Source organism: Chelonoidis abingdonii, chromosome 9 (assembly GCF_003597395.2).
Source record: "Chelonoidis abingdonii isolate Lonesome George chromosome 9, CheloAbing_2.0, whole genome shotgun sequence".
NCBI lineage: Eukaryota > Metazoa > Chordata > Testudines > Testudinidae > Chelonoidis > Chelonoidis abingdonii.
In genome coordinates, this window is record NC_133777.1 from 84,038,395 (window position 1) to 84,053,728 (window position 15,334).

General features: G+C 38.2%; 1 protein-coding gene across 3 annotated transcripts in view; it reads right to left on the reverse strand.

The window, feature by feature from the left end:
• Nucleotides 1-409: 409 nt before the first annotated feature.
• Nucleotides 410-15,334, reverse strand: part of UACA (uveal autoantigen with coiled-coil domains and ankyrin repeats) — a 68,960-nt gene continuing 54,035 nt past the window's right edge. For all 3 annotated transcript variants that reach the window (XM_032764333.2, XM_032764332.2, XM_032764334.2), the window contains exons 12-19: nucleotides 14,540-14,572; nucleotides 13,758-13,856; nucleotides 13,493-13,523; nucleotides 12,463-12,515; nucleotides 5,709-8,420; nucleotides 4,457-4,609; nucleotides 2,743-2,808; nucleotides 410-1,982 (exon numbers count right to left, since the gene is read on the reverse strand). In XM_032764333.2, coding sequence (XP_032620224.1) covers nucleotides 1,911-1,982; nucleotides 2,743-2,808; nucleotides 4,457-4,609; nucleotides 5,709-8,420; nucleotides 12,463-12,515; nucleotides 13,493-13,523; nucleotides 13,758-13,856; nucleotides 14,540-14,572 — 3,219 coding nt within the window. In that variant the 3' untranslated portion in view covers nucleotides 410-1,910. The remainder of the gene's footprint in view (nucleotides 1,983-2,742; nucleotides 2,809-4,456; nucleotides 4,610-5,708; nucleotides 8,421-12,462; nucleotides 12,516-13,492; nucleotides 13,524-13,757; nucleotides 13,857-14,539; nucleotides 14,573-15,334) is intronic.

A 15,334-nucleotide genomic window follows, 5' to 3' on the forward strand; every position in this document is an offset into this window, starting at 1 on the left:
ATAAAACTTCCCCCAGTAAGGAAAAAATACAATACTAAAATAGGCCAGTATATTATTATATCAAAACAATCACATCTCTCCAACCAGAGCTTCAAGTAATGTGATTAGAAAAGAATTTCTAAAAACTAAAGTATACTTGGTGAACTCTCACATCTCACGGGACTCCAGGAAATTGAAGGAAAACAAGAGTGATCAGTTGTCATACTACAGCTAAATATATTAAACATGCATTTTCACAACAGTTTGTTTTAGAAGTGCCTGCGTCAACATCCTCTTTTCTATGTTTGGGGACTGCCATTTCAGTGATACAGCAGAAGGCCCACACTCAAGGGCAGAGAGACTAAACTCTGTTGGAAAACAAGAAGCTTAAAAGCTGCCAGGTACAGTTTGGGGGGTTTTATTTTAAACCCAGTTAGATCAAGCACTTACAGAATTTACTGTACAACCCTGAAAGGCTATTCACAGGAATACAGAGGCCGAATTCTGTTCAGTCTTGCCCTGAATCAGTGCCAGGGTGACAGCCTCTTATTTGCTAATTATGGGCAAATGCTTACTGAGAAGTGTAATGCTTGGTACTGAATGTAGTACAGAACTAGTGGGACTACTCCCAGCAGCAAGGAGCATTATATCCCATAAGTAGTATTTACAGGGTCGGACGCTACTCTGTTTATTCTGAGACACTAAAAAAACAGTAACTTTGGGGTTAGACTCTTGTTTCACTGCCATTTTCCTTGAAATATTCCCAATTTTTGTTTTTCCTTCCATAAAACGACGGTAGATATTTCTTTCTTTGGCATTATTGCACTTCCACTTAAAAAAATATGAAGCTCTGTTTTGTTTAACATGTGAATTCCAAATTAGATTTTGCTTTCTATGAATCTTACTATTTGCATCTTTCCCCATAAATAATCAAAAATGGATTATAGTACATATTTTACAGTGTTAATAAACCAGAAAAACCTCTTAAGCTTTTGCTGGAAAATGGTTGACCATTTGACTTGAACTAGATAATGTACAACTTTATCAAGTGTATTACGCAAACAATCCAGGTCCATTTTATGCATAATGAAGTTTGAAAAAGTACATAAGAATAAAAATTGGACTACTGCATTTGAGACTGACATGCTGTTCTACATTCATGATCTCCTTCCAGTCCTGCTGTTTCTTAGCCTATTGAAATCAGTGTTACAAAGCATTAATGAAAAAATATATCTTGTAAAAAAAGCATAAAAGTTAGTGTCTGATGGAAAAAACTGATTTGTACCTCTAGTAAAACACTAAGGCACTACATCTAAATTACTTAAATAAAAGAATGTAACCTGGCCAGCCAAGCTACAGTGTATACCTTGACACTATCTATCTTGTTCTGTAGCTGATCTACTGTCAATCTGCTGATCAATTTAATATGATCAAAAAGCACTCTTTTTAACCATTAAAAAAAATTCAAACAGTTACAGTACTTCAGCCACAGTCACTTTAGTTTAAGCTCACTGTCATTCACCCTTTGGGAATTAACAACAGGATCAATGTGGAGGTTTTGGATATCGGTTTATTTATTCATTCTAAGATGGTCAATCCGACATTAAAAGAATGTAACTATTATGTCATAATTTTGACTGCCAGCTTGTATGCCAATTGTAAAATAAATTCGGCACAATTTATAATCCACATATTTGAAATGTCTAGTATGATCTAAAGGAGTTGTCCTATTGGTTCTGTTTTACAAGGGGTAAATGACTTCAGTTTCCTAATGTTTTTCATATTTGGAATAATTTTTTTCTGAGGGGAGGAGGTGGTGCATTCTTTTTACAGTTACCACGCCATAATGAGATAAAGGTCATGAAGGTTAATACATCTGTAATCACAGCACTCCTATGAGATGCAGCAGCCATGCTACAGCATTAAGCATATTAACAAACAAGCCCCTGTCTCATTCGAATGATCTGGAGTAAGGCAGCTTGAACATCTTCATCCATGTGGCCCTGTACATGGGGAAAAAAAAAAAAAAAAGATTTTTTAAAAGACAGACTGCATTATTCATGACTAAAATTAAAACAAATACTCTCCCAAAATGAATGCATGGTCAATCACCATCTCACAGGTAAAACTGAATTTAATTAACCTTATTAATGACTGTGTCTGCAGAGTTAATTTCCAACTTTGCAGCACAGTGGCAAATTTCCTGTTTGAAATCACTGTTTTGATTTAGAGATGTTGCTGTTCATATCTTCTGGACTGCCTTGCAGCTTCCTGCCATTATCTACAGTACTCAGCAAGCTGAACCATGTTATTGTGACTTGCTGCAGCCAGTAATCATAGGGAAGTTTTACTGGTCTTTGCATAAATTCATATTCCCTATTCAAAAGGAACAGGAGAGTTGAAAGTTCCCAACACTCATACAACTCCTCCACTGCACTATTTGGGATAGGGATATGTATTGACAGCACTGTATTATCCCCCTTAAAGTGGGTCACCACTGTATGTTGTCTAGATGTCCATAAAAATGACAAGTAGATGAAGGCAAACACTAAATTTAACATGCTGTGCTCTTTTGCTTCTCAGTTTCCTTCTGGAGAAATACCAAGTACCCCAAAAAGCCTTTTAAAATATTTTAATGGGCATACAGGAAGCACTGACAGATATTACTCATTCACACACATTTATTTTGAAAGAATGTTTTCTAAAAAGAGACCTAACTCGTCAAAAAAGAGTAACTTCATTTTTATAGACCAGCTAACATACCTGCACAGCACTAAGAAGATGCGTCCGATAAATTGAAATTACTTCTTGGTGCTGTCTATCAGCATCCTGTATGTAGAAGGGCAGGGGAAAGAGGAGAGAAGAATGTCAGTATTTTCAACATCAATTCTTTGTATAATTACAGTTTTGCTTGTTTAAGTGTCACATGACCTTAGAATTTCAAGGTTAGTGTTTACGAAATCCTAACTGAAAAATAGAGCCTTTCAGCTTTAGCGTCAGCTTGAAGTGTTTTGCCTTGAAACAGGGCTTTCTCCACGTCAACCCAGGTTTACCAGCACCAATCTACTTGGACAAGAATAGAATTTGACTTCTGTTCAGAAGCCCCTAACCCAAGTCCCAGTTTAAACTCACTTTATCACACTACGTGGCAATGCTGCTCACAGTACCAGGAACATGATGCAATTCTATGTAGATTTACACATGTATGTAACTTTGCTCTCATGAGTAGTTCCACTGAAGTCAACAGTGCTACTACACCCATGAACAAAGATACATGTATGTATATTTATACTAAAGCCCTAGCACTTACTACCATGAACTCCTGCGAGGCTATTTACAGGACTACTCACAACAGTAAGTAGCACATTGAAATAAGCGTTTGCAGGCTTGGACACGGCACCTGGGAGGACACCTCCCAGCACAGGTACACACGCAGTAACTCCACCAGAATTAGTGAGCTAAAAATACCAGCACAGAGGCTCGTGCTAACCACTTGAGTACAATCCAGCCCAACCCTCCCGCTTGCATACTCAGGCCGCTAGCCCAACCCACCACCTTTGCCATTGCGGCCCCACTGCTGTTTCTAGCAGGTTAGCTCAAACCGAGCTAGCACATATCAGTGGTATCAGAACTAGGAAGCGCCCTCCTAGCTTCTCACAACCCTGACATTGTTAATCCCTTGGGACAGAGCCTACCACCCTGTGTGTTAGACTGCATAGAATACACTGTTGGCATGTGCAGTAGGCAACATTACTGCAGCACCTGCACACAGGACTTATTCAATGATTTTGGATTAATACTGCAGTAAGAGAACACTTCATTTGGACAGGCTTTTCCAAAAGACACTCTTACTTCCTCACGGGCACAAATTTTTTTGAGATGAGGCGACCACAGCTGCATGCAGCATTAAAGATGTGGGCATACCATGGATTTATATAGAGGCATTATGGTACTCTGTCTCTATTATTTATCCCTTTCTTAATGATTCCTAACATTCTGTTCGCTTTTTTGCCTGCCGCTGCACGAGTGGATGTTTTCAGAGAACTATCCACAATGACTCCAAGATCTCTTTCTTGAGTGCTAACAGCAATTTAGACCTCATCATTTAATAGATATAGGTGAGATGATGTTTTCCAATGTACATTACTTTGCATTTATCAACATTGAATTTCATCTGCCATTTTGTTACCCAGTCACCCAGTTTTGAGAGATCCTTTTGTAGCTCTTCATAGTCTGCCTGGGACTTAATTATATTGAAAAGTTTTGTATCATCTGCAAATTTTTCCACCTCACTGTTTACCCCTTTTTCCAGATCACATTAAACAATGCCATTCTTCTCCTCAGAGATCCTAGCTTCCTGCCCATTGTATTTCCCTGCTCCTAAACATATATTAAAGCTCATTCCACAACTTCTGACAGAAATAGTAACATGCCTTATGACTGAGCTCTGGAACAAAAGTTCTACATAAGTACTTACAGCCAGCTGCTGCTGCAGGGTTTTCACCTGGTGCTGGAGCATTTCAACTTGTTGGTTCTGTCTCTTTGAGGGAACCCCACAGGTGTATGTAAGCTGAGACAGGCCATTAAGAGCCTGCTTTAGTCGTTCTACATCATTGAGCAGCTCTGTTATCTTTAAGAGAAACACAAAGATTTTCTGAACATATTAATAGAGAATGTTACTTTGCAAGGTCAACTGAAGGTTAACAAGTGTATGAGGGCATCATCATATTGACTTCTCAATGTAGCCCATCAATCTAGGTTTACTAGAAAAGTTTGTAAGAGAAAGAGATATCTTTGACAAGATATCAGATACTGTTATTTTGCTCTTGGCTTCTTAGGATTCAGAAATCTGCAAGACATGGCCCATAGGTCAACCAGCCACTGAAAATAAGGCCCAGATTTCAAAGTAAGGCAGCCGCCTTATCTTTTTGTTGCAGGTGCAATGATTGAACACAAGCAAGACTGCCCTTAGGAAATTCATCCGTAAAGGAATCTAATTCTTCCGAGGAAGAGTGCACACAGTATACATATGTAACTACAGTATTACCCACTACTACTAGATATGAAATCCTAGTTCTTTGGATGCTATAAAGTGCATATAAACATTAATTCTGAAAGTTATAATGCTGTGCTCCTTAATCCTAGTATAACAATAATGCTTCCTGTTTTAAAACTAAAATACCTTCATTAGAAATGGTGCAGGCACAATTTGGAATCTTTAATATCATTAAGAAAATTGCAAGTCTTTTTCATCACATATTCATGATGCTTTAAATCTTCTTCCTTACATTGACTTCCCAATATCATTTGGTGTTAAACCAGCAAGCAGCAGTGTCAAAATGACAAGGCAACACACAATGGAAGCCAAGTATTTCTTCAGATTATTTAAAAAAAAAAAAAGTCTGCTAGTGGATGTAGTATGAATATTTTGAATTTGATAAGGTGCATTTAAAATCTGAAAATTCTAGTAAAACAGAAATTTGAATATTTCTGAGTTATGAATCACCACACTTCATTTACAAAAAATGGCAAAGTTTTTGGGGAATTAGATAGCACTTCACATAGCACACAAAACTGGTCCTCAGCTTTGCGAATTTGGCTCAAATTCAGATGCCTACATCTAGGCACGTAAGTGAGAGTCTGTTTAAGTAACTACATTTGAAAATTTGGCACCTTGGATCTAAACAGAGGCAGTTAATACTGTTAGATACTTGACACTTTCTCCCTACCTTGTTATCTTTTGCTTCCACTTGCTTTGCAGATTCCTGTATTCTTTTTTGCAAGTCAGTAATTGTTGTCAAAGATTTATCACATCTCTCTTTCTGGTCCTTAATTTCTTGTTCAATGCAGAAGCTTCTTGACTGCAACAATTCTTTTTCATCTTTTGCAGAAAGCTCTTCCTTTTTGGCTTGCAAAGCCTCTTCACACATTTCCTCATATTTTCTATTCAAGCTGGCCAAGTTTCCAGCTATGCTAGCAACCTGGGTCTCTAAGACACTTTTCATGGATTTATACTCCGACATATCAACTACTTCTTTGCTCTCCAGTTCAGTTAAAGCTTGTTTAGTATTTTGAATTTCACACTGGAGTTTAGAGATTTCCTCACTTTTTGCTTGGTTTTCTTCTACCTCCTTTTTCAAGCTAGTTTTGACTGCTACAATTTCTTTTTCAAATGCTTCTTTCATCTGTGCGTGTTCTGCCAAAGATATGGAGGAATTATGTAGATCTGCCAATTCCTGCTGTAGTTCTCTTACTTTTTCTAGTTCTCTGTCATAACATGCCTTCTTACTATTGAGGTCTTCTTTTAGGTCCTCTATCGTGTGGCCAAGTGTTCTCTTCAAGGCTTCAAACTGTTGCACTGGAACATAGTGACCCTGCATGCGAGTTTGCACAGCAAGGGCCTCAGAAATTTGTTTAGCACTCTCTTCTTGTAGCTTGTCTTTTTCATGTTTTATTTCTGTGTATTTTTGCAGTAATTCTCTCAACTGCTTATTCAGTTCTTCCATTTTGATGGTGAACATTTTTTCCATTTCATGTGATTTCTCAGCAAGAATGTAATTTTGTTGCAAGTCATTTTCGATAGACAAAATCCCATTCTTTAATTTCTCATTTTCCTGTTTGTATTTCTGTGTCTCCTCCTCCCATTCTCTGCATCTCTGTGCCTGTTCTACCAACTGCTTTTTTAGTTCTTTCACCGCGGCTTCAAAGTTTTGCTCTCTCTCTTCAAAGCTGGCAACTGGGGCATATTTTGACTTAATGCATTCTTGAATTGTGTCAAGTTCCTTCTTCTGGGCTTCAATTTCTGCATGCAACTGTAAGATTTCCTCTTGGCCTCTCTTATATTTAGCCAATGTCTCAGTGTTGTTGTCCTGTAACTTTTGCATGCTTTTATTTAAGGTAGACACCTCACTCTCATGATCTTTTACACTTATACACTCTGTTTGTATGTGACTCTGCAGGAGTCTCAACTTCTTTTTCAGAGTTCCATTCTCCTCATTTACTCTCATAAATTCTTGCTTTATATCTTCAGTTTTTTCCTTCAGATCTGACAATTCTCTATTAGTCTTTTCTAACGTGCTGTTCAAGACTGTTTTAATCTCCTCATGTGTTATGGCAGGTACATACTGATCATTCAGAGAGTCCCTCAGAGTTCTGTTTTCAGACACTAGTTTGGAGACTCTTGCTTGTTCAGCATCATATTTTTGATGAAGCTCAGCAAGCTGCCTTTTAAGTTCGACAATGGTGGATTTTAAGGCTGCCACTTCTTTTTCGTGCTTTTCTGGAGACAGGTACACAGCCTGGAAATGACTTACAGTCTCACTTAAACTAGTCTTTTCTACCATCAACTTCTCAGCTTGCGCTTTATTTTCATTGTACCTTTGCGTTACTTCAGCAAGTTTTTGGGTCAGACCCTCAATAGTCAGATCACTTGTTTTTTTCATTTCTTCATTCAGTTTCAAAGGCACATATTGGCTTTTAATCTCAGTTGTTAAAGTGTGTATTTGCTGCTTAAGCAGCTTGTTGTCCATGTGAACCCTTTCCACTTCCTTCTGCAATGTCTGATTCTTCGACAATTCAGAAATCGTCTTTTCCAGTTCTTCAGTTTTTCTCTCAAATCTGCCCCTCATTTGTTCATGTTCCTCTGGCCTCACATACTGAGAAAATTTAGCTTTCTGACTCTCAAGTTCCCTCTTTAAGAGCCGAAGCTCTGCCTGCAGTTTTTCATACTCTCTTTCCATCTCTACTAATTTCTTTGCTTTCTCATTCACTTCAGTTGATAATAAACTCTTCATATTTTCAAATTTCTCAACAGGTACAGAGAGGACTAACTTTGCTGCCATTTCTTTTAGCTGCCCTTGTACCTCCAAGACATTTCTCCCACTCTTCTCTCGCTCCATCTCTAACATACTGAGCTCCTTCTGCAACCTTTTGTTTTCCTCCACCAGCCTCCCCTCATCTCTCTTAAATTCCACAACTAACAATTCATTTTGCTTGATTTGGTTCCGCAGCTTGCCTACTTCTGCAGAAGCTCCTTCATATTTTGCTTTCATGTCTTTCAACTGATCCTTTAGATCTTCTGTTAACTTATTGCTTCCTGAAGCTGCTTCGTTAGTCAGGTGATCTTTCAGCACAAGAAAGTGGGTTTGCATTTGCTTTACTTTGCCTTCTGAGTCAAACATTCTTTTCTGCACATCTTTTAAAGCATCTTCCAATTGCTTTATCTGTCTGTCAGATTCCTCCTTGGTTCTTTCACACTCCGATGCCAAAGCTTTGCATTCAGCTACCTTATGAGACAGCTCGTTCTGAAGTTTGCTTATTTCTTCCTTTGCTGTGCCACAAGAGAGTCTCATGCTGTCTAGCTCACTCTTTAGAATTCCATTCTCGGAACTGGAAGATTGGCTAGATAGTGATAGTTCCAGTGGTCTCAGCATAGACTTGGTCTGCAGATCAATTGGCACAGAAATAGATATATGCTTAAGAACAGAAATTTGTTCAATTTACTCTTCATATTTTTTCATATATTACTTCTTTAACTATGCCCATCTAAAACATATAAGCTTTACCTCCATTGTATATTTCAGATTTACAAGCCGTTTATAATTTGTGAGCAGGAAAAATTAATGCAGGTAATTTAGACCAGGAGTCCAAAAGATATTTTTGGCTTATATAAACAGAACTATCAGTATTACAGAAAAACTATGCAACTTTCCTTGTAGCCATCACTCAAACATCTGAAGACGTTAGCGTATAAAATAAATGTAAGTGTACTGAATGTATGGACATTTTCCATCATTTAGAAACTGAGCCTACTCTCATAAGAGTCAGTGAAAAGATCCCCTTTGGGCTGTACCAGTGTTTCCCAAACTTGAGCCACCATTTGTTTAGGGAAAGTCCCTGGTGGGCCGGGCCGGTTTCTTTACCTGCTGCACCCACAGGTCCGGCTGATCGGGGCTCCCACTGGCCGCAGTTCGCTGCTCCAGGCCAATGGGAGCTGCCGGAAATGGCAGCCAGTACGTCCCTCAGCCCACGCCGCTTCCAGCAGCTCCCGTTGGCCTGGAGCAGTGAACCGCAGCCAGTGGGAGCTGCAATCAGCCGGACCTGCGGACACAGCAGGTAAACAAACCAGCCCAGCCCACCAGGGGTTTCCCTACACAAGCGGCGGCCCAAATTCGGGAAACACTGGGCTACACTATAAATTGAACTAGGCCCTAAAGGTGTAGTTTGTTTTAATTGGAATTCAATGGACAAATTAAACTCTTCTCAAGTTTAGCATAAAGGAGATAATCTGTGGAGAAGGGCAACTGACTGTACTTTAATGCTATGAAATGGTCTGCTCCAGTGTTGTCAAAAACTAGAAAAAAAAATTGCTTTTCGAATTGTATGCATAGATTCCAAGGTCAGAATGGACCATTGTGATCATCTGGTCCGATTTCCCATAGAACACAGGCCATAGAACTTCCCCATCCAATCTGGACTTTAAAATGGTCAGTGATGGAGAACCCACTACGACTCTTGGTTGGTAATAGTTAGTTACTCTCACTGTTAATTTTTCTAGTTTCATCTTCCAGCCATTGGATTGTGTTGTACCTTTCTCTGCCAGAGTCTAACACTATAAGGCGGATTTTCCTGATATTGATTAAATAATTAGACTTTCCCCTAGATCATCTCCAAATTTTCAACTTCATTCTTGAATAGTGGACATCAGAACTGGACACAGTATTCCAGAAGCTGGAGCATCAGTGCCACACACAGAGGTAAAATATTGTCCCTACTCCGACTTAGAAGTCTCCTGTTTATGCATCCAAGGATCACACTAGCCCTTTTGACCACAGCATTGTGCTAGGGGTTCATGTCCAGCTGATTGTCCACCACGACCCCAGAATCTTTTTCCCACGGTCACTGCCTCCCAGGATAGAGTCCCAAATCCCATAAGTATGGCCTACATGCTTTGTTCCTAGATGTCTGTATTCACATTTAGCCATATTAAAACACACACTGTACTCCACTTAGGAAGGAACAACTCGTTGCACACATACGAAACGGGAAATGCCTGCCTAGGAAGGAGTACTGCAGAAAGGGATCTGGGGGTCATATGGACCACAAACTAAATATGAGTCAAGAGTGTAACACTGTTGCAAAAAAAAGCAAACATCACTCTGGGATGAATTAGCAGGAGTGTTGTAAGCAAGACATGAGAAGTAATTCTTCTGCTCTGTCCTCTGGAACAATGGCCAAAGCATGAAGAGACATATGAATATTTAGCACATTTGGCATGTAAATATCTTGACATGCCAGGTACAACAGTGCCATGTGAATGCATTCTCACTTTCAGGTGACATTGTAAATAAGAAGCGAGCAGCATTATCTCCTGTACATGCAAACAAATTTGTTTCTCTTAGCAATTGGCTGAACAAGAAGCAGAACTGAGCGGGCTTGTAGGTGCTTATGTTTTACATTGTTTTGTTATTGAGTGCAGTTATGTTACAAAAAACCTACATTTGTAAGTTGCACTCTGGTGATAAAGAGATTGCACTACAGTACTTGTATGAGGTGAACTGAAAAATACTGTTTTTTTGTTTTATCATTTTTACAGTGCAAATATTTGTAATACAAAATAATATAAAGTGAGCAGTGTACACCTTGTATTCCGTGTTGTAACTGAAAATTATGTATTTGAAAAAGAAGAAAAACATCCACAAATATTTAATACATTTCAGTTGGTATTCTATTGTTTAACAGTGAAATTAATTGTGATTAATTTTTTAATCGTGATTAATTTGGAGTTAACTATGTAACTTAATTGCGATTAATCAGTAGCCCGACTTTCTATCTGCCATGGTGGTTAAGCAATGGAATAAATTGCATAGGGAGGTTGTGGAATCTCCATCATTGGAGATTTTTAAGAGCAGGTTAGACAAATGCCTGTCAGTAATGGTCTAGATCTGTGGTTCTTAACCTGTGCTGCACGCACCCCCTGGGAGTGCGAGATGCCCCTTCTGGGGGCACGAGACATGCCAGATTTTTTTTAGAAGGTAAATCATCGAAAACACAAAATTAAGCACAGGCACGTAAGTACAACTACTTTGTTTCATCAAACCTATGTATTTATTAACATTATACATTTTTTAATGATTACCGTAATATACAAACAAAAAGTATATCTAGGTTTAAAGGGTGTGAGAACATATTTTTTAGGTCTAAGTGATGCGAGAATATATTTTGATTTGTGATAAGGGGTGCGAGAACATCTTTTGAGAACCAAAGGGGTGCAGGCTGCAGTTAAGGTTAAGAACCACTGGTCTAGATGATAAACTTAGTCCTGCCATGAGTGCAGGGACTGGACTAGATGACCTGTCAAGATCCCCTCCAGTTCTATGATTCTATGACTGTTCACTTGAGCCCAAATTATCAGACGAACCAGATGTGTCATCTTCCTTATTTACCACTCCCCCAATTTTTCTCTCCTCTGAGAAGTTTCAGTAACAATAATATTTTCTTCCAGGTGGCTGATAAAGATGTTAAATAGTGCAGGGCCAAGACTTAATCCCTGCACGACTGTACTAGAAACACATCCACTCGGTGATTCCTCATTTACAATTACATTGAGACCTACCAGTTAGCCAGGTTTTTATCATTTCAATGTGTGCCGCATTGAGTTTGTCGTTCTAGTTTAAATCAAAATTTCATAGGGTACCATTTCATGGGGTACCAAGTCAAACACCTTACAGAAGTCTAATTATACTACAATCAACACTAGTACCTTAATCAACCATATTTTTAATCTCAAAAAAAAAATCCAGTTAGACAGGATCTATTTTCCATAACCACGTATCATCCTCCTTCAATTCTTTATCCATTCAGTCCCATATCAGCAGTATTAAACAGGCTCCATTTGAACTGAGCAACAATTTAAACAGCTATGCTATAAATTTCCTCTAGAGGGCACCAGCAGTTACAAAAACAGTTTAGTGAGATTAATTCAGTGACAGGTTTCAGAGGTAGCCGTGTTAGTCCGTATCCCTAAAAAGAACAGGAGTACTTGTGGCACCTTAGAGGCTAACAAATGTATTTGGACATAAGCTTTCGTGGGCTAAAACCCATTTTATCAGATGGAGTGGAAAATACAGTAGAAAGATATATACACTGGACCCTCGCTAGAACGTGCGCCAATGTAGCGCAAACTCGTATATAACGCAGTTGCGGCCATGGATCCCAAATTTAATCACTTCAGTTGCAATTCATTTTAACACGGTCCCTGCGTTAACACAGTACCACGCATGAATCCACATCCTGCCTTCTAGAGAGGGTCCAGTGTATATGCAGAGAACATGAAATAATTTACTGTTTATTATAGAACACATTTCTGTCGTACAACTGGACCTACTTCAAGCACTGTTTACATGCCCAGGAATACATACAGAAAGACACATCACAAATATACACACACACAATGTTAATATAGTCTCAAAAAGTAAACGTTACCTGTGATTCTGTAGCAAACACTTGACCCTGTTTAAGCAGCATATCTTCTTTCCCTAGATTACCATAGAACAAGAAACAAGATAAAAACCTCTTCTTTCAAAAAGTCATAGGACACCTTACTTCAATGGGTAGCCCCCACTGACTTGCATACAGGTTTATGACAGACCAATTTTTTTTTTTTTTTTTTTTTTTTTTTTTTTTAAACTACACAGATGTTAATGTTGTGCTCATCCAGATTAGTTGGTAATCAAACTTGAACATTAAAAGTATACCCAAACCAAAAGAGGGGTGGTGTGTGAGCTCAAAAGCTTAATACACACTAAAAAGCACTTGTAAATATGGATAGATAAGCTTGCACCAAAGCCTTTCAATCACTCACACAGAAACTCACATTTAAGAAGTATTCTACCAGCCATTCATACATAATAATTTACAAAACTAACACTGGACTTTTAATCTCTTTAAATTGGGTCAACAAATTTTTTAAAAAATAATCATTACTAAGAGCTCAGATTCTACAGCAACACACACCAATATAGATATCGAACAGAAAACCTGACTAAATCAAGAACTTAAGACAAGTGATCTTAGAAGTTGTTCGCAATCTTTGTATAGTTACAACATAACTATTCAAGTTGTCTTAATTATATTATATATATATATATATATATATATATATATTTTTTTTTTTTTATTTAAATGGGTTTAGCGATATTCACCCCTTATTATTACAGAATATGCAGGACTATCCCTGTCAGCTAGTCAGAGGATAAATGTTAGATCACTCTTTGCTGTGTTTGGGGCATGGGGAGTTAAATGAGATCTGGATATGTATTCAGGACAGGAACATCTACTCTCAAAGAATAAATTTGAGTGTACAGAAGTCAGACCTATAGGTTAATTCCAGTTACAATTGAAATTAGCATGAGACTAGAAAGAGAAAAAAGGGCAACAGTTTCACTTGAATTTTCTGAGATTGCATAATGCATTTAAAGAGAGAAATTCTAAAAATAAAATTAAACACTGTTACCAGAGTCGCTGCCAGAGCCCAGATAGTCACGCTGAAATGAAAAAAAACAGATTGCAGCAATTGACAAAAATAAAATATTCATTTTTTCTAATTTTACATATAGAATGAGATGCTAATATGGTACCTAATTTTCAGTTATAGTTTAATGGCATAAAATGACTTTCAGGACAATTATATTTTTGTTTTCAAGACTATAACTGGTATTATTGCCCCAATATTTATGAAAAAAAAATATATTTATTGCTTGAGTTGAACTACAACATACCTCATAGTGTCTAAGTTTAGATTTCAGAGCTTCAATACTTCTTAAGCTTTCTTCCTGCTGTTTTTCCTTGGCTGTTAAGAGTCTTCTCAGCTCATCTTTCTGAAGGACAAGAGATGGTTGTGTTTGAGATCAGCTATCCACCACTATATCCAGACCCACAAGCATTTAGAACACTTAAAATCCTGAGTTAAAGTTTCAGGGGATTCCCATTAGAGGTTAACATTCAGAATCCCTTGCTTTCCAATGCCATAGATTTCTCTCTGACACTAACATCTGTACATTTATTAAGTGAACATGTAAATGATGGCAGACACAAAACATCAATAACATGGCTGCATGCACCAGAAGTCTGCTGTGTTACTGAGAGTCACTATTTTAGTACTGAAAGATCTATAAAATGAGCAATATAATTCACAGATGCATTGGCATGCTTTATACAACATTCTTGTGACAAGATGTATGCTGGTGATGCCAGGAACCTAAACAAGTACAAGGCAACACTAAATGTATATCATTTTAGCTCTCATTAATCAAAAGCTATTGCCTTCACTGTACACAAGTGGAAAACATGGGAAGAACTCATATGGACAAAAATACAGCTGTGCAACTTTTGTATTAAAGGTGAATGTGTAGCATTTTAGTTTTAAAGAGGCAATCATTAAAACTGCTATCAAAATGTCAAAATAAAAGTAATATGATGAACTAAGGGAAGTATTTTACTCATGCTAAAATTAGTTAATACTAAAATTTAAGGTGGAGAGGTAAAAAATCAGTTTTCCTACCTCACTTTCAAGATCATCTGCAACCATTTGCTCCTAGAAGGCAACCAAAAATCCCACACCCCCCAAAGTCATTTCAGTTATATGTTAACAGGGGTTCATGTGTATTTGATAAAACAATCACTATATTTCAATCCAGAATGATATCTGCTACCAAGATCTTTCCCCTCCATTTTCCATATTGCTCTAATTTTTGGCAGGGAAGCACCTGCAGTCTGCCATATTCCAAATAAAAAAAAACAGGAATTAAATAATTTTGAAGTCTTAAAATGCATGCAAATTTGACAGATTGTGCTTCCAAATTGAAGTATGTATCCTTTCTTGAGTTATTTAACACATTCTCTCTTGATTTTGGCTGAAAATGAATGCTAGACAAGTTTCTCTTGGTGCTGCTGCTCAAAAGCAGTTAAAGGTTCACTTTGGGCTTGGCTACACTGGAGAGTTGCAGCACTGGTGATGGGGTTACAGCGCTGCAACTTACTCTGTGTCCACACTTGCAAGGCACAGCCAGTGCTGCAACTCCCTGGCTGCAGCGCTGGCTGTACACCTGGTCTGCTTGGGGTGTAACAATTGCAGCGCTGCTCGTCAAGTGTGGCCACCAAAAGCGCTTTTATTGGCCTCCAGGGTATTAAGAGGTATCCCAGAATTCCTGTCCACAACAAACGGAAGAATGGCTGAACTCCAAGCTCCCCGGAGCTACTTATCTAAAAAACAAACACAGCTGCTCTTTGCTCCAGCAAGCGAGCAGAGGCAGGGGAATTGCTTTGGAATGTTCACAGCTGTTTGCTTGAGGAGAAA